The sequence below is a fragment of the Eptesicus fuscus genome, chromosome 16, assembly GCF_027574615.1.
Source record: "Eptesicus fuscus isolate TK198812 chromosome 16, DD_ASM_mEF_20220401, whole genome shotgun sequence".
Taxonomy (NCBI): domain Eukaryota; kingdom Metazoa; phylum Chordata; class Mammalia; order Chiroptera; family Vespertilionidae; genus Eptesicus; species Eptesicus fuscus.
This window is the reverse complement of record NC_072488.1, coordinates 58,366,039-58,388,172: the sequence shown is the minus strand read 5'-3', so window position 1 is coordinate 58,388,172 and position 22,134 is coordinate 58,366,039. Positions and strand designations below refer to the sequence as shown.

The 22,134-nt window shown below is 57.6% G+C and overlaps 2 protein-coding genes across 2 annotated transcripts; both read right to left on the bottom strand.

Moving 5' to 3' along the window:
- Positions 1-3,768: 3,768 nt before the first annotated feature.
- ADRA2B (adrenoceptor alpha 2B) lies at positions 3,769-5,179 on the bottom strand. The gene has a single exon (XM_028137697.2). It carries the CDS (start codon positions 5,116-5,118, stop codon positions 3,769-3,771), a length of 1,350 nt encoding a protein of 449 aa, XP_027993498.2. The 5' UTR covers positions 5,119-5,179.
- Positions 5,180-5,489: 310 nt separating this feature from the next.
- Positions 5,490-21,914, bottom strand: ASTL (astacin like metalloendopeptidase). The gene is made up of 11 exons (XM_028137694.2): positions 21,869-21,914; positions 21,118-21,243; positions 18,559-18,620; positions 17,195-17,285; positions 16,116-16,233; positions 15,214-15,395; positions 12,842-12,923; positions 12,601-12,755; positions 11,847-12,221; positions 6,070-6,190; positions 5,490-5,553 (listed from the first exon to the last, which is right to left on the bottom strand). The coding sequence occupies exons 1-11, from the start codon at positions 21,912-21,914 to the stop codon at positions 5,490-5,492; spliced, it is 1,422 nt and encodes a 473-aa protein (XP_027993495.2).
- Positions 21,915-22,134: the final 220 nt, after the last annotated feature.

The window sequence follows — 22,134 nt, the reverse complement described above, 5'->3', positions numbered from 1 at the left end:
CCCCTCCCTGCTTGCCTCCTGTCCCCACCCTTACCTCCAGGCACTTGCTGGGATAATTCCTGGAAGAAGCAGGCCCCCCATTCCCCCCGCCCCATCTATTGCTCTGAACCCATTTCACCAACCCACTAACCCTAAAACAGGCTTAGGCTACAATCAAAAGTAGGTGCTGCGCACACAGAACAGCGGGAAGCGGTGTCTGAGAAGGAGGTCCCATCTGGAGCCAGCAGTTCTGGGTTCCAGCTCAGGTGTGCACATAGCACTGGGCAAGTGCCCGGGACTGCTCCTCAGGTACTGAGAACTGAGTTAGGTAACGGGACAAGCCAAGCACAGGACCTGGTCCTCAGCGGACTCTCAACAGGTGTTTCCTCAATGTGGGCCTGTCACGTTGAGTCTGGCTGCAACCCCTCAGTACGGAGGTGTGGTGTGGGGGACAGATCAGGCAACCTGGGTTCCAGACCTGGCGCCACCACCACGTGGCTGGAGGTCCAAGGCAAGTCCTCTGTCTCTAGGCCTCAGTCTCTCCTTCAATAAAATGCAGTGATCAGACTGAGCTGTCAGGAGTGGAAACCCTGTAAAACTCAGACATCTTGTGCCAGTGACAGACATGAGCAGTCAATCACAGCACTGCACCGGCTGAATCCAGCCCAGATGCAGCTCAGAATCCCCACACAGCCAGGCCACTGAATGAAAGTTGGTGCCAGAGATGGGACCACAATTTCTCAGCATCTGAATTTCATAGCTGTGATTTGGGCACCCAGCCTCAGTTTCCTCTTCTGTAAAGTTGCCACACCAGCAAGGGGAGCTAATGTATTCAGGATGAGATGCCAAAGGTCAAGCTCCAGCAGGGACATTTTCTGCCACCATCTGGAGACTGGGAGGGAGCTCCTCCCCCAGACCCATGGGCCAACCCCTTACAGACCCTCAGGCAAAGGGCTTGGGCCTAATCAGACAGAGTCCCAGAAAAGCAATGACTCAGGGGAACAGATGAACTACTCTGATCTGCCCTAATCAGGCCTCAGGGCCCTGGCAGTGGGTGCAGGCTGGTGGGAAGGGCTGGGAGCTCCTCAGGGCAGAACCTGGCTTTCTTGCTAAGTCTCAGCAGAGCTGCAGGTCCCCAAGTCCACCAGTGTTGGTGGACACATAGAGTCTCCCCTGGCAAAGGCTGTGCCCTTGGAAGTGTGAATCCTGGGTCACAGTACACTTCCAGATGCTGGGGCCTCCCCACTCCTCCCTCCCTCCCCTCCCTGGCACCACCCTAACCAATCCCATCTCCTGCTGGCCCTGCAGCCAACCTGCTGTGCCGGCCTGAGCTGCTCTCACTGAGGTCGATCAGGAGGCCTGGAGGACTGGACTCCTGTGCACTGGGTGCTTTTGGGGGGCCTCAGGTGCTTTTTCTGGAAATGAGGAGACTCCAGCTCAGACGTAGTGACTGAATCTCAGCAAATCAGCTCCACTCACCTGCTGCCCTCACTGGAGACAGCAGCTTACATTCCACAGAGTGCCCTGTTCTTCCTGCTCATGCCATGTGGGTGGTGTCCGATCACCTCTGCTGGCCCCACTCCTGCACCTGACTGCCCAGCAAGGCCAGTTTCTGACTGACTCTCAAACTGTCAAATCCAGCACACAGCGCCCTTTGCATGTGCTGTTTCCCTGCCTGAAACTCCTCCCTAGCTTGCCTCTGGGTATTCCTGCTCTTTCCCTGAGTCCCAGCCCAAAGGGCACCTCCTCTGTAAGGCTCCCTTTCCTCCTTCCCCACGCAGCCAGTCTCAGGCTCCATGGCCACTTCTACCCCCACTGTCTTATAATGAGGAAGAAGGGATGATTTGTGGACAAAGCAGCAGGCAGATGAGTGGGTACCAGCTGGCCACACTCGGAGGAGGGCAGGGCAGCTGGCCCATGCCAAGTCTGCTACAAGTAGCTGAGGAATAACTACGGCCGGCAGCCCTTGGGCAACAACGACACAGCATGCTTATTACAAAATATCTTTTATTGATAAAATAGCTCAGACCTTTAAAAAACATCTACATATCACAATAAGGAGGCCACAGGCAGCAAAATCAGGGGTGCCCTGGGGCACAGAGACCAGTCAGTAGATGTCACAAGTCAGCCCCTCCCTCAGGGCCACCTACCTACCCAGCCCTGCCCCAAGGCCATGCCCTGGCCTCACACTGAAACTGAGGAACAAACTGAGGGACTCCCTTTGGTCCCCTCCATTCTCTCTAACCCAGAAAACACCCTTAGCACCCCTCACAACCTGGCCATAGGAATGCCAACAGTCCCTGCTGCTTAGTCCACCCCCAGTGAAGATCCCACTGCCTTACTGTTGAAATCAGGCACTCCTATGGGGGGCACTGGGAAACATCCTTCACATGTTGCAAATTGTTCTGGGTTCAAGTGTCTGGGGTGGGGGTTGAGAACCAGGAGGAAGAGGTCCCTGGAGCCCCATCAGTGGGGAGAGCCACATGGCTGGGCCGGAGGTGGCCAGCCAACACCCATCCGCACCCATCCAAGGTGGGTTCAGTTGTGCATCATCAGACCCATTTGGGCCTTAGAGCCTTGCCTGGCACTCGGCCGTGAGGCTCCCCCAGGGGTCCAGAGGGCCCTTGCTCACCTGCTCCAGCCCAGAACCCGCCTGGGAGCTCTGTCACCTGGCACAGGCTCTCATGTCAGACCATTCCCAGGATGTGGGTATTTTTAGCTGTCTTGAGGAAACAATTTGCCTTCTTGATGACAAAAGACTTAACCCCCACAGAAAATGCTCTTGGTGTTGCAGGTGAAATGTCAAGTTGTCATGCAGCATAATAACTCAAACCTTTGCAGGCACAAGAACACATTCTCAAAGAAATCCTTTAACTGAAATAGTGGTTCTGTCTGCCACTCCCCACTTCCAGTTTGGGGTAGGAATTCACACACCCCAGGCACAGAACTAAAGTCTAAAGGAAGACAGGTGGTGGTAAACACAAAGACGGGGTTTTCATATCACCAAATAATCACATTTGCTGGGTCTCTGGGTTCCCCCATGGAGCTCAAAGCTTTGTGCAACGCCTTTCATCTCCCTGCAGCAGGTAGGCAGCAAGCTATTGTTGCCCTGGATTTTGCAGGGGGTGGATGCTAGTGATCGGGAATGTCCTGTTGAGGCAGAGGCCAGGCCTCCAGAGGGGCGCCGCGTGGGACTCAGATCACAGTTTTGGCCTTCAAAGGAGTGACAAATCCAAAAGCAAGGGAAGGGGAAGAAGGGCCCAGGGATAGAGTCAGCCTACAAACCCTCACCCAGTGCCTAATGGAAACCACGGGTCCTCAATGTGAATGCATGGCCATCATTGTTTCTGCCTCCTCCTCAGCCTCCTGCGGAGAATGGAAGGCTGGCTTCCTGCTCTTTACTGAGGAAGATGAAAAAGAAACAAAACACCACAAGCAAGTGGCCTGCCAGGGACCACAAGGTCCTCGAGGAAGTTTACAGGGTTCTGGGGTTGCGGAAGGCCAGGCTCTATCCAAGCCTGACCTCAGCCACACTCAGGAAGGCCCAGGCCTCCCCCATCTGCCTGCACTCAGGTGTCCCCCCACAGCCAAGCCAGCAAAAGGCTTAGCATAGACCCTGTGAACAGCACCCCTGCCCATGTCCCTCCCAGGGTGCTCCCAAGATGAGGCCTGCACTACCTGAGCAGAAACCAAACAGCCCCAGGGGGGTGTCCACATAAAACAGGGTAGGAGGCAGTGTGGCCCTGGTGCTACCTGGCACCAACCCCACGAGGGCAGCAGGCAGGCGGCTCACCAGGCCGTCTGGGTCCACTGGCGGCAAAGGATCCTTCGGAAGGCACGGCGGAAGTCCTGGTTGAAGATGGTGTAGATAACAGGGTTTAGCAAGCTGTTGCAGTAGCCAATCCAGAAGAAGAAATGGAAAAGGCCTTGTGGCACCTTGCAGTGCTTCGGGCAGATGGCACCCAGACTGTAGCTGAAGAAGAAGGGGAACCAGCAGAGCATGAAGGCGCCTATGACCACAGACAGCACAAAGGTGAACCGCTTCTCCCGGGTCAGCTGAGCCCGCCGCCGCCGAAGCCACCACTTCCCACCTGCAGCGTCCATACCCCTGCCCAGGAGCACCTGGCCACGCAGGGTGGCCAACACCCGGGAGCCCTGTGGCTGCTGCCTGGGTGGGCTGCAAGCTGAGGCAGGGGATACTGGCATGGCCTGAGGTCCACACTCCTCCTCTTCCTCCTCCTCCTCCTCTTCAAATTCCTCCTCCGGAGACGCCCCACAAACACCTTCCTTTGGACCCTGGTCTGCATGGGGAAGGGCAGGCCAGCTGGATGGCAAGGCTGGGTTCCCAGGATCTTCAGGGGTCCCTACCTGCTCCTTCTCCCCAATGGGCTTAGAGTGTCCATTGGCCTCTTCAGAAGCAATCAAATGGGAGGCCAGGGTCGGCAGTTTGGCCGACGTTCCCCCAGGGACCCGGCAGGGCTGCTTAGATTCACCCTCCCCAGAACCCCTCTTGGCCCCGGGACCTCTGTGGTGGCTACGTCTAGCGATCAGGTAGATACGCAGGTAGACGAGGATCATGATGAGGCAGGGTGCGAAGAAGGACCCAAAGCTGGAGGCCAGGATGTACCAGGTCTCTTGGTTGAGATGGCATTGTGGGCGCCCGCGGGGCTGGGGGCCCGGGTCGCCCTTGTAGAGTAGCGGCGGCAGCGAGATGACAGCTGCAATGAGCCACACGGTGAGGATGATGCACTTGATGCGGCGCGGGGTGCGCTTGGTGTTGTACTCCAGAGCGCGGCTGACCGCCCAGTAGCGGTCCAGGCTGATGGCACACAGGTGCACGATGGACGAAGTGCAGAAGAGCACGTCGAGAGCCAGGTACACCTCGCACCACGCTTGCCCGAAGTACCAGTAGCCCAGCAGCTCGTTGGCCAGCGAGAACGGGATGATGAGCGTGGCCACCAGGATGTCAGCGGCAGCCAAGGACACCAGGAACAGGTTCTGCGGGGCGCGCAGCGAGCGGCTCGTCAACACCGCCAGGATGACCAGTGCGTTGCCGAAGATGGTGAAGAGGATGAGGAAGGAGGTGACCGCCGCGATGGCCGCGGTGGCCTGCACCGAGTAGGGCTTCTGGTAGTCCATGGCAGAGCTGGCCAGAGGGGGCGTTGCTTGCCCAGCGCAAGCACAGCCGGCAACAGCGTTGGCCCACCCAGCGCGGCTAGAGGAGCGAGGGATTCACCAGGGCCAGGCCAGTGGGGCCAGGAGGTTGGGGGAATACTGGGGCTAGGCACTGCTCCCCTACGTCCTCTTCCACCAGCGCCCGCGTCCCTGCAGTCCGCCTGGAGAAGTTTTCCAAGTTGTCCCGCTGCCGTCCCCGCCCCACCAAGGGCCGGGGGAAAGTTGCGCCCTCCCACCCGGAGGCTGCTGGACGTGCTCGGGGGCGCAGGGTTCCCACGGGCTGCGGAGCCGTGCGCTGCCCGTCCTCAGAGGAGGCGCGGTGGCCGCTCGCTGGCTCAGGCCGGGAGCCGCGCCTGCAGGCAGCCAGCGTCGGCAGGCGAGTGGGGAGCCGGGTAGCGGCTGCAGGAGGGAGGAGACGGGAGGCGGGGGCAGGAGGCGGGGCAGGTGCGGGGCGGGCCGTGGGCCTTGGCTGGGTGGAGGGGCGCCACAGCCTCCCGGGGTCTGGACTCCGCGTCGGCGCCCGCGCCCCTGCCCCTTTCCCCAGCGTCGAGGGCGGGGGTCCGAAGGGGCCCGCATCTGGGTCTTCGGAAAGCTGGGAAGGATGCTCGCGGGAGTGGAAAGTCAGTGTGCACGGGAGCAGGGATGCTGCGCGGGTGCGGCCGCGGGCACCAAGGGGACCTCTCTCCTACGGACTGCAGGGCTGAGGGTGAGCCCGGGAGGCTAGGTTGGTGGGCGCCAGCTGATTACTGCTCCCATCGCCCAGGACCCCAAGGCGAGGGCGGGTGGGTGTTGGGCGCCAGATAACAATAAGCCCAATGAGCCGCAACAACGCCGGCGCCCGAGAAAGAAGAAGCCAAGCGGAGGGGTTGGGGACCCCAAGACTACCCCGAACCCCGCCTCCTAAAGCGTTCTCACCCAGACTGGGCTCCGTCAGGCCTGCGAAGCCCAGGGAGGTGCCCGTGGCCGGGTGGCGAGCGCCCCCTGCCGCTGTCTACGGCCCGGCCCACCGCGTCGGGGTCGCTGAAAACGCTCCAAGCTGGGGAGCAAGCAAATGCTCAGAGATTTATGGCTTCAGCTGTCCTGCTTCTGCAGCTGCCTCAGTTTCCTCCATTAAGGGCAAAGAGGTAAGAGGAAAACTGCCTTGGACTCCAATCTCAGCAGCAACGGAGACGCAGACATAGGTTTTTGGGGGCGTGGGGGCTCTGGGCAAACTCAACCCCTTGATCTAGAGGAAGAGGATGTCCTCTGGCAGAACAAGGACACTTAGTGGGGGTCTCAGGGGCAGCGGTGGAGAGGAGCTTCCCTTGCTCCTGGTTCACTCTGGGCGCCCCTCTTGGGTGGCCCTAGGAAGAGGAGTTGGGGTAAAAAGAAATTTCTGACCAAGCACACACCCCACCCACCCCATCCTGGCTTCGAAGAGCTGTGGAGCCAGGGCTCTCCCTCAAGCACCCTGCTCCTACCCACCCTCCCTGCGGCCACCGCCCCCAGGGCCAGCCTGGGCAGCCTCAGGGGCGCTCTTTTCGCCGATTCAGGAGCCCCTCATGCTATCACTCCAGCCCTGCCTGGAATCTCTAGCGCACGGGGCTGCATGCCACCCTCTGTGTCTATTTTCCTAGGGGAGTAGGGCTGTGCCTCGGGACCCACCTGAGCCAGCATGCCCCCTGGACATTCCTCTCAGCTCCATCCTCATGGGAGCAGGGAGTGCGCTCTCTCGATGCCCACAGACAATGGCTCATCCCTACCCAGGCTCAGATGGGTGGCACCCCAGGTCCCCCAGCCATGTGGTAGGGATGGGGACGTGTGTTCCTCCTTGATCCTGGGCTATCAGCCTACCCAGCCCCTCTGTGAGGTGCAAGTGCCCACAATCAAGTGGGTCCAGTGTTGTCTAGACTGGGTTCCAAGAGGGCAGCCAGCCTCTCTTGCCCTACCCAGAGGCAGGTTTCATGGAGCATCCTCCCCACGTGCTGGCCTGGGCAGGGCCTGGACCTACAGCTGGCAGGGATGGAGAGGTCTCAGTATCCCCTTCCACGAGGAAGGGCAGAGGGTGGCTGTTGGAGTCGGAGGTGCAGCCACTGAAGCAAGTTCCTGCCTGTCCCATGGCTCCTGTCCGTGGCTGTGCAGTCTGAGTGCCCTGACGGCCCAAAGGGGCTTGGGAAGGACCAAATTTCACCCTCTCCAATCATACTCAAGCCAGGAGTCCAGACACTACAGCCAGCATCAGCCTTTGTCTCCGGCCCATTTTCTTTAAAAGGCCAGGGACACTGCAGGAACTGAGGCCAGAGCTGCTCTACTCCCGCTCCTAACCCACGCAAGCCCCTGCTCGGGGTTCTCACCTGGGCTTTCCTGAAGGGGCTGTAGCTCTACCAAACACCAGACCCTGCTGGGTACCAGCCTAGGTGGAGACAGCCAGGGACAGTCCACAAGCACCCATGAGGCTCAGCCACCATCCCATGCTCCGTGTCACCTGCTGCTACCTTTCAGCCCCTGTTCCCAGACATAACTCTGGCTTTGGGGGCAGTGGGGCCATTATATAACTAGATTCCTGCTCCTCTTTGCAGCTCTCCATCTCCCCCCACACACACTTTCCCGTGCCTGTTCCACCCAGCCTTGCTTGAATCAGAGCCTCGGGCCACAGCAGGGCTTCCTTCAAGTAGATCTGACTTTCCATTGTCATCCTGTTCCACCAGGCAGAATTCAGTCCCAGACCTACAGCCAGCCAGCAGCAGGAGCTGCCTAGAACAGGGACTGGCCAGGCTTCCTGGGACCCTTCTCCCCAGACCACCCTGTCTGACCCAACCTCACCTCTTCCCACCCCACCAGGCTACGTACGTGTTGGTCCCTGGACATGCCCTGAGCTCCTACATCTCCAGTCCTTTCCAGGCTGTTTGCCCTGCCAGAAACTCGCCTCACCCTTCCTTCTGTGCTTGGAGGGCCCCACTCTCTCTTCCAGGTACACTCACCTATCACCTCTCTCAGGCAGAAAGAGGTACCCTATTGTCCAAGTTCCTTAATTCCATGCACACAGCACCTCTGTCATGCTCAGAGCACTGTACTGAGATGGTGGCCAAAGGATATATTGCATCACTCCCTCCATCAGAACAGACATCTCTTCTTTCCCCAATACATGGCCAAGCTTTTTGAATGGTGACGGGCAATGGCACAGGTATCAATGGATGACATACACATGAGCCTTTCTCAGACAGGTAGAGTGCCCACATGAAGGTGCCCTCGAGGGATGTCCTTGGAAAGAGAGGCCATGGGGGAAGGTGACCTGGTACCATGTTTCCCAAGGGAGGAAGACATTGTTCCATTCCCAGCTGTGGGAGTGCAGCAAGAGTTGTGCTGTCTTAGCTGGAGGCTCTGGAGCCACTTCTGCAGGCCTGAGTGGTGAGACTGACCCCAGGTGCTCCCAGGCCAGGGTTCCAGCAACTCAGGGCCCACCAGGATGATCTCCTGAAGCCCCAGCCATTCAAGTCCCTGGGACTCTTCTCCCCAGACCTCCCTGTCTGACCCAACCTCACCCCTTCCCAGACCCTTGAGCAGTGCCCTCTAATGTCAGTCAGTCATCCTCTCTTCCTCCTTTACACTCGCCTAACAAAACCCCAACCCTGGTCAGAAGTAAATCATCCACCACTTTCTGCCTTTGACCAAGTGGCTGCCTTTTCCGGAGCAGAACACTCACTGTATCGACTGGCCTTGCTTTCAACTTGCAACCACACATCTCCAGACTTTCCTAGAGCTGGGTCCCCCTCTTCAGAATTGGCTTTGCTTTCACTTTCCTCAGTCTTACCCCCCTCCCACCCCAGCCAAGCTGTGACTTTGCCTCCCACTCAGGAGAAAGTGGAAGCCATTAGGCTGTCAGCCCACATGCTCCCTGCCCACTCATTCCAGGTCTAATAGCCTCAGACTTAACACCCATTTCCCTGAGCCTTGCCTCCCCCCTTGGTCCTCAGTGCTGTAAGGGGTGCCCTCCCCCCTGCACCCATCGCAGGTGTGGTTTCCTCCACCTCCAAACCACACTCCAAAATCACCCACCTCTGCCCATTCCACGGCCCACTGGCTCTTGCTTGTGCAACAGCAGTGCTTCCAGCTGTTCTCCATGTACCCATCCGTTTCCCACAGAGCATCCAGAATGGCTTTTTAAATATTAAATCAGATCTTATCACTCCCCTTCTTAGAACCCTTCAGCAGCTGCTCCTGCTGCTCTTGGATAAAACCCTCCTTCTGACTGGCCTGGCCCTGCCTGCTCCCTGCTCTTCATCCCCCCCTTCACTCTGGCCTGACAGACCCTCCTCATTCTGGCTCAGGTCTTTGCACCGGCTTCTCCTTCCCCAGATTATCACAGGGTAGCCTCATCCTGTCATTCAGGTCTCAGAGATGCCAACACCCTAAAGGAGTGCTCCCTTCCTGCATCACTTACAATCCCAGGTGCTTTCTTACCTGCCTGTGTACCTTCCATCCCTCTTCCCACCCCTGAATAAACTCCATGAGAACAGAAACCCTGCCTTGCTTACCATGCTATTCCCAGTGCCTATAACTGAACCTGCCTGACACCTAATTCATAATAGATGTGTGGACTGAGTGAATAAAGTGGTGAGTGAGCCCACATAGCTATGTGGTTGGGGACTGGGGAACAGGCCACAGACCCTGGGATGGAGTGGCTAGCCACCTGGCTCTGATTAACACCCCAGAGCCCCACACATACCACACCCCCATGCTGGAGCTCCAGGGGCTAAGCCAGGGCTGGACCACCACAAACAGGGTGGGGCTTGTGAAACAGGCCTGGGCCCAGAGCTGGCCTGGGCAGTGGGCTCTGTGGTGATAGGTGGCCTCCTGGGGAAGGACATGACAAGGACAGCTTTATCCCTGATCACTGCCAAAGAGGAGGGCACTCTTCGCCTTCCACCACCATGTCCCACCAGCCCCACTTCACTCGCTGGAGTGTGCAGATTCCGAGACCAAAGCCACATGCTAATGGAGGCGTGTGATGGGAAGCCTCAGAGCTGGGAGGACCTCACGGCACAAAGCATGTCACCTCCTCCATGTGACCATCGGGGAAACCCAGAGCCAGAGGCCTGGATCCGCCACTCAGAGACCACCAGGCTGTGAGGCAGTCACACTCATTTCTCTGACAAACAGGGGACTCCAGGTGCAGTGTCTCTCTCAGGGTTGGCCAAAGACTTAGCTTAGGATGCTGCCAGGGGAGCTGTCCCTCTGCTAGGGCCATGGCCAGAGCCCCCACTCTAAACTCACTCAGATACCCGTCCATGTCTGGAGTAAGCGGACAGCATTTCCCCACAGGAGCCTTCTCCGAAGCTAATGCTGGAGATCAGAGTCCTGTTCGGTCTCAGAAAATCCTTGATCCAAGAGAAACTGAGGGCAGGGGCTCCAGTGCCCTGTGAGCCCACATGTCCCCTGAGGTGGGCAAAGTCTGAGCCTCAGTCTCAGTCCTCCTCTGGAAAATGGGTATGACCACCTGAGGGCCCTCCCAGGGCATTGAGGCACATCAAAGGCACGTGTGTGTGTGTGTGTGTGGTGTGGGGGGGGGGCGGTAGAGGGATTGTTTGGGAGGGATTGTGTGGGAGCTTGGGGGGACTGTTTAGGGGGAGGGGAGCTTGGGGGGACTGTTTGGGGAGAGCTTGTGGGGGAGAGGAGCTTGGAGGGGAGGTATTCAACACAGCTCAGTGCCCAACCCCTGGAGCAAATAGCCAGCTTTATTTCTGCCTCCCCCAAACATCTGAGTGCCTGGCCCTCCTGGGACAGGGCATGGGCTTTTATTCCCTCCCCCCCTGAGCCACAGAACAGTGTCACCAGGGGGCTCCTGGCCTGCTCCCAGGCATCCCTGGAGGTGTTCTTCACTCCAAGACTGCCCTCACCAGGGAGGCCAGGACCTGAGGAGGAGTGGGCTTGGCTGACGGAGGACAAGGAGGATGACTTGCCCCGCCCCTCTCCACCTTTCAGGGCCTCTGGGGAGACAAGGCTCCAGGAACAACACAGGCTGGAAAGGAGCTTCGAGTCCTGTGTTCAGGGTCCTCACGTTCTTGCTGACTTCCCACTGTGCAGTCCTGTAGGGCCCCCACCTCTTCCTCATCTCCCTCTGGGCGACACCCCTGACTCTGGAGCCTGCCTGCGCTGCGGGGGAAGGGTGGGCTCTGAAACCCTCCCGAGAGCAGGCTGGAGGCTGAGGTGCAGGCCAGCATTCCCAGCACCCAGACAGCAGACAGGAAGCTGCTCCCACGGTCCAGCCACGTGGCTCCCCTACAGGCCTGGCCCATGGGGGAGGGGGCAGTACCAGTGGTCCATGCTGGGGGCTGGGCCTCAGCTCCACAAGGACTTCCACAGCCTTGAAGGCTAGAATCTTCTTCCTCGCCCCTTCAGCCCCCTGGCCCTAGAGCCCTAGAGAATGTCACCTCCAGTCCCAGCATCCTCCAGGGCTGAGGGAGACCTGAGAGCAGGCAGAGCCAGGTGTCCCCAACAGGCCTGCCTTCCCTGACAGACCTTTGTCCCCAGGAGTCTCGGGAGAACATGGTGTGGAAGGAAGAGGCAGAAGGAGAGGCTTGGGTCTCAGACAGGGACGTCAGTCTGGGGCTGGAAGACAGGAGTGTCACCTAGAGAGGCCAAGGGTTTCTTGGCCCATCTGCTCTGGACAGAGGATGCCCTCCCCACTTGGGGACAGAAGCCACAGGCTTGACCTCTGGGTGTCCCCAGGAAGTTCCCCAGAGCTGGTTTCCCCCAAACAGCCCAGATAGGCGCTGGCTGGTCTTCTCGAGATGGCGCTAGGGGCATAGTGGACACGTGGGCCTGCCGGGGCCACTCCAGGGCCCCCCCAGGAGCAGCTGCACCAGACCTGGAGCTTCTGGAGGAAGCTGAGGTCTGAGGCCACCTTGCAGAGGCCTCCACACCAGACTTTCCCACGACTGGGGGCTCCCACTCCAGCGGGCTCTCTCCAGCCCTGGGGTCACTGGGGCTGGAGTTCCTGGACTCTGCTAGCAATGCCTCTAGCAGCCGCTGCAGGTGTGGTCCAGAGGCGGCAGTGAGGCTCCCATCGATGCCATGGGCCTGGAACTCTGGAGCAGGAGAGACAGAAGGTCATGTCCCAGAATCAGAGGGAAAAAGTATGGGCCCGGCCTCGGAGAGCCAGAGCTGTCTTCAGCTCTATCCACAGGGATGCAAGGCTCCTCTCACGGACATAACCCACCATGCCCCTGCTGAAGTGTCCAAGTTTTTCTATTTACTTGTAAGTCTCAGGTACATCTGGAGTTTCTTTGTGCGGGATATGAGTTAAGACTTCACTTTTTTGAATGGACAACTAGTTATCTTAGCTCCTGGTTGCCTCGCCCAGCTTACCTCTGCAACCTCATCTCCCAACACACCCCCCTCATTGACGCCTCCTCAGTACAGGGACCTTCTCCAGGCTCCTCAACTCCCTCTGCCCCTGTCACTCACCTCTCCCCTGGGGGCCGGGGCCACTTGGGCTGCAGTCATAAAGCCGGAGGACCCGTGTGATGTCCGAGGCACTCAGGTTCCATCGCTGGCCGATGTGGACACTGGGGGCCCAGAGTGGCATGATGGTGGGCAGCCCGCTCCGGCTGAAGGCAAGCCTGGAACCCAGCAGGCAGGATCTGAGTCTGGATCCCAACAGGGCTGCCAGGCAGTGCAAACGGAGAAGAGGAGGAAAGGGACTCACCTCCCATAGTGCAGCACAGATGCGTAGTCATAGGGCACCAGCATGTTGCTGCTCCGAGATTTAATGAAGTTGATTTCAAAGCCTGAAAAAGCATTTATCAGTGGGGAAAGAGAACAGATGGGGGTGGGGGGGTGGATAGGGGACTTCTGGGACTTTATAAGCTACTTAATTAAGCTGAGGAATTCAAAACTACTGCTGAATGTGCTTCTTTCTGGCCCCCCGCTCCTACCCCCTGTCCTGGGAGGGGTCCAGGCCTGCACCAGGCCTCCTAAGCATTTTCCACCTGTCCTCCTCATCTCAAGCTCCCCTGTCTAAAAATAGTCTGTCTAATCTACAGCTTCCATGAAGCCACTGACTCTCACAGAGCCTTGGACGCCCCCTACCCACCAGGTGGAGTGCCCCTAGAGAGTGCTTATGTCTTCCTTTTAAAAAACCCTTCCGTTATTAAACAATTTGGAATAGGCAATATAGTCATCTGGTTCAAAAATAAAAAACTTTAGATATACACGGTCTCCCCCTCCACCCACTTCTGAGTTCCCCATGTCTCCACTCCCACAGCTAATTACTGTTAGCAGTTTGCATATCCTAGCAGCGTGTGTTCTGTTACATATTAACTAAATACAAATAGTCTCATTTTTCAAAATTCTTAAGCAATTTTCCCACTAGGGTAGCAGGTGTTTTCACCTGTTTTATTGTTAGGAAACAACACTAATAAACTCAAGAGCTGTTTCTTATCTCATTAATTTCTGCTTTTACCTTCATTAATTCCTCCTGCTTCCCTTTATTTTTCTTAACTTGCACTGGAATGCTTACTTTGTTCTATTCCATTGAGAGAGGTATGCCTTGCCTGAGCTGTGAACCGTTGGTTCTGATGTATCTTCATGATTTTTTCTCTTAGAATTTCACTATTTCTTTAACTCCAGAGATAAGAGAAAGGCTTGCAGTTTGTTTTTTTAACTTTAATTTCCAAGTGGATTTGATTTGTTATTAGTTTCTACTTTCTACTTTTATATCATGACAAAATGTTTAACTTCACTTTTTCAAATTGAAGTTTTATAGCTGTCATATGGTATGTTTTCACAAGTATCCCATGGACACTTGGAAGGTTTATAGTCTCTGTTTCCAGGGTAGAGTCACCATCACCCCCCACTTCCCTAGACTAATTCTGCTCTCCAATCTCCATGCCCCAGGGCACCCTTCTCTGGGACTCCATGGTGCTGGTCTAGGCACCCACATGCCTAACCCACAGCAGCAGTGGTGGTGCTCATTTCAGAAGCCCTCTGCTTGCAGGAAGCCTTCGGACTCCTCCCCTCTGCTCCCACCCCCAAACCAAACCCCTGACCATGCATCCCCTCTGCTCCCACCCCCCAAACCAAACCCCTGACCATGCATCCCCTCTGCTCCCACCCCCCAAACCAAACCCCTGACCATGCATCCCCTGTACTCCCACCCCCCCCAAGCCCCTGACCATGCATCCCCTCTGCTCCCACACCCCAAACCAAACCCCTGACCATGCATCCCCTCTACTCCCACACCCCAAACCAAACCCCTGACCATGCATCCCCTCTGCTCCCACCCCCCAAACCAAACCCCTGACCATGCATCCCCTCTACTCCCACACCCCAAACCAAACCCCTGACATGCATCCCCTCTACTCCCACCCCCCAAACCAAACCCCTGACCATGCATTCCCTCGGCTCCCCTTCCCCATGAAGCAGTAGTCTCTATTCCTGTCATCTCCTGAATTAGGCCATCCTCCCATGAGGTTAGGCACCCCACCCCCCGACCCCCATGCCTGGGATCAAACCCCCGGTACCCAGCATGGTTTCCAGCACACAGGCCATCTGGTGCAGTGGCCCACTCCCCAGACCAGCCTCCCCATGCTTCCTTGGCCCTACGTGCCCACCAGTAGCCCCTCACAGCCCTGCCCTCGGCCACCTGCATCTGTCACTGGACATACACAGCCACTACCCTCCAGGTCTCTGCTTGGCTCAGCCCCGCCCCCCACCCACATAGTTGTGTGCATGAGCAACTGCTAGTTGGGTATACAATGAACGAGGTCCATAGGATACCAGCAACCCATCCTCAGGTAACTGACAGTGTCCATGAGGAGAAATGGTGGTGCCCCAACTCAAGCAAGACTACGGGTGGGCAGGTGAAGGCTTAGAACCCAGAAGAGCAGCATCTGGGCCACGTCGCAGGTCTCAGGGAGAAGGGGCACCCCACCTTCCCCATGGAAGACAGGCAGATAGTGGGGGAGGTGGATAACCTCTTCCAAATAGCCAGGGAACTCCTCAGACACTGGCCCACACCGGTGGCCCGCTCTCCATGGACTCCTAGACCCCACCTGGCTTGTGCACCACCTGGCTTACCTGGGAGGATCTCATTCCAGTTGACACGAATATAACGGTCCCGGTCAGCCCGTGAATGCTCATGCCAGAAGCCCAGCACATGCATGAGCTCATGCAGGACAATGCCTGGGCCCTTCTGGAGGCAGGTGGGTGCCAAGGATACCACCTGCATCCCTCCGCTGCGCCCCACGCCAGAGAAGCACCTGCAGGGCCATGAGAGTGAGCTGGGTAGGCACGAGCCCAGAGAGAGCTAGACAGAACCGGCCCCTCCCCTCCTCCCTAGTTCAGGGATGAATGAGAGCAACATGGGCCAGGCTGTTGCCAAGTCCCTTCGCCGCCTGGCCTTCTGTGAAACGGATGCACTGAGCTCCCTTACCAGCCTGGGTTGCAAAGAGGAGGTAGGAACTGATAGTAGCAGGGGTAACAGAAGCAGCTCACTGAGTGAATGGGCCCACACAGTGTGCCCCGAATCAAAGCTACCACACATTAGCTTAGGCCCCCGACAAGCTAGGAAACAGCATGCCCCTCTCTTAGGGAGAAGGCAGAAGAGGCTCCGAAGTCAGGGGACTTGCCTGGAGTCAGGCAGCTCTTGCATTGCGGAACCTGGCCCGGGGCCAGGCCTGTCCCACCAGACCTGCACTCACCCACATGAGGTGTCCTGGGATGAAGGCTACATACATAAAGGAGGGTCAAGCACCTAACTCCCTCCCTCCCCACTTTCTGCCCTGCGCACTATAGGTCCAGCTCACAGTGGTCAAGTCACTCAGTGAGCAGGGGTATTTGGACCTGGGCGGACGGGTCCAGAAATAGATTTTTGAGAATGACTTAGTTCATTCCAGGCTGAACACAGAATAAAGCTGAGGAACTCACCCTGCATGTGCCCACACGCATGCACATGCATGCACACACCCAGGAGCACTTACCCAGACACGGGGATGATGGAGATGAAGTCTCTCTGGCCATGGTAGGCCACAAACCTGATGCATGTGAAGCGTTCAAACTCCGCAAACGCCTGCAGGATGACCTTGCGGCTGGGCTCATCTGGGGAGGGGACACCTGGCTGAACACCCAGACACGCCCCCAGAACCCTCATGCCCCCTGCAAGTCTGCCTGCAGGGCAGGAAACTGAGCTTCGAATCACTCCAAACATGGAGTGTCAGGAAAAGGCAGTGGCCGAAGCCGGTTTGGCTCAGTGGATAGAGCGTCGGCCTGCGGACTGAAGGGTCCCAGGTTCGATTCCAGTCAAGGGCATGTACATTGGTTGCGGGCATATCCCCGGTAGGGGGTGTGCAGGAGGCAGCTGGTCGATGTTTCTATCTCATCGATGTTTCTAGCTATCTATTCCCTCTCCCTTCCTCTCTGTAGAAAATCAATAAAATATATTATTTAAAAAAAAGAAGAAGAAAAGGCAGCGTATGAGGGGAAGAAAGCTGGGCTCCACGCAGAACGTGGCTGTGTGATCTTGGGTAGGTCACTGTCCTCTGGGCCACTTGGTCTCAAAATGGATCAGAGAGTCCCTAGATGCACCTTCCCATCGGCTATTCTAGGATCTTAACTCACCCCCAACCCCAGCTCAGGAGGCCCTAGGAATAAAAGGACTTCTGAGAATATGAGGTTTTTCTGTTTGTTTTATTACTTTGTTACTTTTTGTTTTATATCCCACATATGAGTGACCAAATCATTTTGGTCTGACTTATTTACTTAGCATGATACTCTCAAGATCCATCTTGCAAATGCAAGATTTCATCTTTCTCATGGCTGGGTAATATTCCATTGTATATACTAGTATGTGCCACATCTTCTTTCCTCAAAAAGGAGGGGCCTTTGGGGGAAGGGCTCTTTGGGTGGTGCTGAGAGAGGGGCTTGGGCCTGTAGAGGAAGCGGAGAAAACCCAGGGAGGAGCACAGGCTGCACTGGGAAAAGGGGTGGATGGGAAGGACCCGGGAGGGGTGGGAGGAGAGGCCCCGGGAGGGGTGGCACTGGGCTCCCAGTGCTCACTCACCATACTTCCTGGAGAGCAGAAAGGGGACCTCCACCACACCCCCATTTTTGGGCCACTTGTTGCTTGTAGCTGACAACAGGCGGAAAGGACTCTGAGGAGAGAGGACAGTAACTCAGGCACCTCTGGGGACACAGGCCAGCCAAGCTTCCTGCCACCAAGAGTGACACACCTCAGGCCACAAGAGCCCTAAAGACATGAGCGGCAGGACACGGGCATGTGAGGGCGGGAGGCCATTAGAGATGGGGCAGCAGCTGGAGTCAGCTTTGTGAACCTCGGTGCACAGCATATGCCTTTGTTCTGTATAACACAGAACTTGCAACCGATTCTATCAGGCCAATAGAGCACTCGTCCCTGGAGAGGTGGGCTAGGAGTCCGAGCACCCTCCCCCCCTCCGCCCCTATACCCTCCCTCTCCCGGCGCTGGTGCTCCCGGGAGCACAGCAGCCCCCAAGCACCCTGAATGTGTGGTGGGAAGATGGGGCAGCCCTGCCTGATTCTAAGGCACTACCCTTGGCCTCGGCAGCTCTCCGCTTTTCGCCCACCAACCTAAACCCTTTGAAGCACAGGTTTCACGGCATCTGGCATGTCCTGCCCCACAGGCCAGAGGTTGTACTGGATTCTGTTCTTATGCCAGGCACTCACCGGGGAATGGGGGACAGGGGCCTCGCCTTGGGCTATCTGCCCGGCCCTGGCCCTGCCCCTGCCCCTGGGGTTCCTACCCAGCCAGCCCAGCCCAGACTCATGCCGCACCACTTGCAGGCAGCCTCCAAGCCATAGAACAGCCTTACTCTCACCAGGTTACTGCCCCATTCTGGAGCCTCTGTCATCACCATCTCCTAAAAGATGGCAGTGCTCTCGTAAACACAGAGTGCTTCCTTCCCCACTGGCTAGTCCCCTCTCTCATTCCCCCCATTCCCATCCAGCCTGCTCCCTTTCTGACACTGCTGCCACCCCCTGCCATGACGGTATCTGCATTACCCCTTGTTCTGTCTTCCCTGGACCACCAACACCTCCCCACAGCCCCACCTGCCACTTTGCCAACCTGTGCTGAGCTCTCCCTTCATCCCAATACTTCCTGAGCATCTCCCCTGGGCAAGGTACCAAGCTGGGTCTTGAGGGCTCAAACCCCCTCCTTCAGGAAGGCCTCCCAGCCTACCACCATTCCAGATGTTACCCTTTCTTCCCATTCAGGCTGGCTCTTCCTAATAGAACCTTCATTCTGACTTTGGCAAGAAAGGGTGTCTACCAATCTATGAGCAACAAAGAGATCCATGTCACACCCCCAAGACACCTGGGGGTGAGAGGAAGTTCAAAAGCCCCTGTCACTCTCTGTGAGGTTACTTATACCAGCACCTACTCACTCACCGGCCGGAGGATGTCTCCCTCAAGGAGGAAACTGCTCTCTGGTGTTTCCTCAGGGATGAGCTCTGGGAAGGAAGGGAGAGAGGTGTGTGGGCCCAGGCCCCCCAGAGCACATGCTTTAGGACAGCATCTCAGAGGCCTTGACTACTAGAACAAGCAACCCCGGGTTTGTCCTTCCTCCAACTCTGGAGCCAGAGCGCCCCTGGGCACTGAGGCTCTTCTTCCCTGGGCCTCAGGCAAGTTGGGTAGCTCCTCTGAGCCACAGTCTACAGAAGTGTGATGCTTCTCAGCCTGATGAAGGCTTCTCAGCCTTGCCCAAAGGCAGTCCACGGCTCCCATGATGACCACAAGCCAGTACCAACTCCTGCCTCCTGGGTCAGAGGCCCTCTGCTCTCAGGAGGCAGCCTTTCTCCCAGCTGTCTCCATCCACCCCAGCCCAGCTACATTCCTCAGACCATGCCCTGGGCTCTCGGTCCCGCCTCCTCCCCATCTAATTCCTTCCCCTCTAATTCCTGCTCCTCTGTGTGGTATTCAGGACCCTTGCTGTGACAAGTGACAGAAATTCCAGCCCAAACCTCATAGGAGGAGGGCGAACACTGGCTCTAGGGAGCCTGGCTCTCCCCGCTCCCCGATCCAGCTCGTCTCTCCTCTCCTCTCCTCCAATAGGTCCATTTCTGCCGCAGCTGCAGCCCTTCTCCACAGTCTCTTTCCCCACATCGAAGCCCCATGAGGACTCCTGGAAGAGGGCCCGACACCCTGGAGGTGCCTGAGGTTGGGTTCCCTAGAAGAGCCAAAGCCAGGAGCCAGCTGGCAACGATTTCCAATTCTGAGGAATGTGGCATGCTGGAGAGCTCTGGGGAAGAACTGGGCTCAGCTGGAGGGTAGCCTCAGCCTGATCCTGAGACAGGCCAGTAAGCCAGGACAGGTGGACTAGGGAGACTGAGACAGCTGAACAACCAGAGCAATTCACAACCGATCCAGAAGGACACCTCCCTAGAAATAACATGTAGGCCTCCGTTGTATTTCAGCTCCAGACCCAGAAAAGCAGCAAAACCAGGTGGGTGACACCAGGACCAGCTGCAATGACTATCCACCCCCTGCCCTGGCACTGACCAATCAGCGAAGACCACAGCCCTCGGGGAGCACACATAGGAAACTGATGAATAGTCTGCTAAAACCCTCCCCTAAAATTCCAGCCTGTGAGAAAGAGATGAAGCCTAAGACAAAGGTCCCAGCTGTGCTCTCCCTCTGGGGAGCAGCCCCACCATTCCCTTTTCCCTCTTCTTCAACCACTTCTCCCCCAAGGGCACGCATCTCCTAAACACTAAGGGACCCCATGAGACTTGCAACCTGGGGAGCGATGGGCAGCGGCAGCTCGTCCCAGGCTAACCCCTGAACCTGTCCCCAAGGCCCCCTTTTCTCTGACTTCCCAGAGAGCTAGGGCAGCCCAGCCGAGGCTCTCCTGTTGCTTCTTCCATACTAAGCCCCTTCTTGTTTTACTGTCCCCAGCTTTAATAAACGTTCCCTCATAGCCACCTGGACTCGTGCTGGGAAATGTTTGCTGCACGAAGTCAAAAACCCAAACACTATGGACAGGCCCTAGGCAGACCCGCCAAGGGCCGGGTCCACCTTTCCGGTAACCATCCCAGCAGAGCTCTGGGCCCCAGTGGCACCGTGGACTTGTCCCGCCTTGAGGCAGGGGCCACATGCATGCACCCATGAGTCACTGTGGGCCCACCCGGGCAGTGGAGGGCAGCTTCCCAACATCCCTGGCCGAAGGCCTTCAGCTGCAAGGCCTCAGTAGCCAACATTCCCAGCAGCTGGGACCGTGTGCTTCCCGGCTGCTATAGGAGGCTCATTGAAATGCTGCCCGGGCAGCCAGCAATAGTAGCTAAAAGCTTTCTCTATGGCATCTGAAAACTGATGCCAGGGAAGCCTCCGTTTGGGTCTCGCTACCCCCAGACAGGTCAGAGTCACCAAAGGCAGTGTCCTGCCCTGCTCCAGCTCAGCAGTGCCGGCGCTCTAGATCGGCTCACTGAAAGAAGGGGGCAGCCCACACGTGACTTCCTCATCCGCAGAGTCCCATCCCCCAGGGCAAGGTCACCATTCCCCCAAAGAAAATTTCCAACATCTGGACCCTCGTCTGTGTTTCTTCCAGCGTGGTCCCAGGACATCATGTCCTCATTCTCCACCTGAGACCCCAGGCAGGGAGGCCCTGGGCCTCGTGCTTCTTTGCTCTGTATCCCCAGCCCGTCCCCTCACACCTGCAGGCCGTGCTGCACCAGGTGGCCGACATGTTTGCCAACATCCACTAATGACCGAGCTGGACACCAGACAGAGAGCCCACACTTCTGTTCGGCCATTCATAAATCCTGTGCGTCCCCCCTTCTGTAAAAGTAACACCAGCCGAGAAGTTACAGAAAGCCGATTGGGGAAGTTGCGGGGAGAACCACTACTCCCCTAGAGCCCACGAGTAGGCGCGCTTCCTCTCAGAGTTCTCCCCACACGTGGACAACGTCACACCCCGCTGCACCCCTCCCCCGCAAGACACGGTGCCCTCACCTTGATTAATCGCAGGGATGTCCTTGTCCCAAGACGTCTGGGTCCCCTCAGGGGTGAGGCCTTCTGAGAAGCTGCTCCCACAGGCTCCTGGACAGCTGGAGGCTGGGGGCGCTCCTAGGATCAAACCTGGCCCAGACATACATGGGCCCAAGCGCCCCCATGTGGGAGAGGATGTCAGGACGTGGGTGACCCTCCCTTCACTAAGGGAGGCCTCCAGCAAGCAGTCCTGGGAGCCTGCCTGGCCATGCCTCTCAGCCCCCGCCAGTGCTGAGGCCCAGACAGCTCTGAGGAAGGGGCTCCCTGAGCCGGACCAACACCGGCTACAAAAGGCAGCCCTTGCTCAAGAGTATGTGGGTGTCTGAGGTGGGGGGACAGCAGGAAGGAGGGACAGGGACAAAGCTCAGGCTGCAACACTGGTGGCAGGGTGTGTGGGGGCCAGCCTCAGACCCTGCCCTACAACTCCCTCCTCAGCCCAGGCCTCTGGAAATCGGCTCAGCCTGGGCAAGCCTCGCCAGGCCAGCAGAACTCGGCTTCTGGAGTGCCACACCTGCCAGGCAGGCCTCTGCTCCAGGCTCTTCAGGAGGCCTCCCTGTGGGGGGCCCTGGAGTTGACTCTAGGAATATCCCTGGAGAGCCCATTCTTGAGCCATTCAAACCAACTCAGAGCCTGGCAGGCTCCAGCCACACCCTCCGGTCTCTGCCCAGCACTCTGCCAACTGAAGCCCAAGCAGGAGGGTGAGGCAGCCGCTTACCTGGCAAAGAGAGCAGCCCCAGCATCCAAGGCCAGAAGCCCCCCATGCTTGTGCTGTCTGTGGTGGGCCCACTGACCCCTCAGCAAGCTGGAGCTGGAACCCAGGCCGGAAGAGGCAACCTAAGTGCGGCCTAGTCACCCACCCTTAAATAGCAGCTTCTCCGCCCCACCTTCAGCTTCTCCCCAATCAATTCCACCTGTAGCCCCTCCCCAACCAACTTCACCTGCAGCCCCTCCCACTCCTGCCTGAGCTCCCCACCTCCAGCC

Excerpts from the sequence above, each read along its gene's own strand:
- ASTL (XM_028137694.2), bottom strand. The coding sequence starts at position 21,914 with ATGGGGGGCTTCTGGCCTTGGATGCTGGGGCTGCTCTCTTTGCCAG. Across the intron at positions 15,396-16,115 it reads TCCATCATCCCCGTGTCTGG|GTGCTTCTCTGGCGTGGGGC; the intron begins GTAAGTGCTCCT and ends ATGGCCCTGCAG. Across the intron at positions 6,191-11,846 it reads CTTCCTGGGGACACCCAGAG|CTTGGAGCGTTTTCAGCGAC; the intron begins GTCAAGCCTGTG and ends CTTGCTCCCCAG.
- ADRA2B (XM_028137697.2), bottom strand. The coding sequence starts at position 5,118 with ATGGACTACCAGAAGCCCTACTCGGTGCAGGCCACCGCGGCCATCGCG.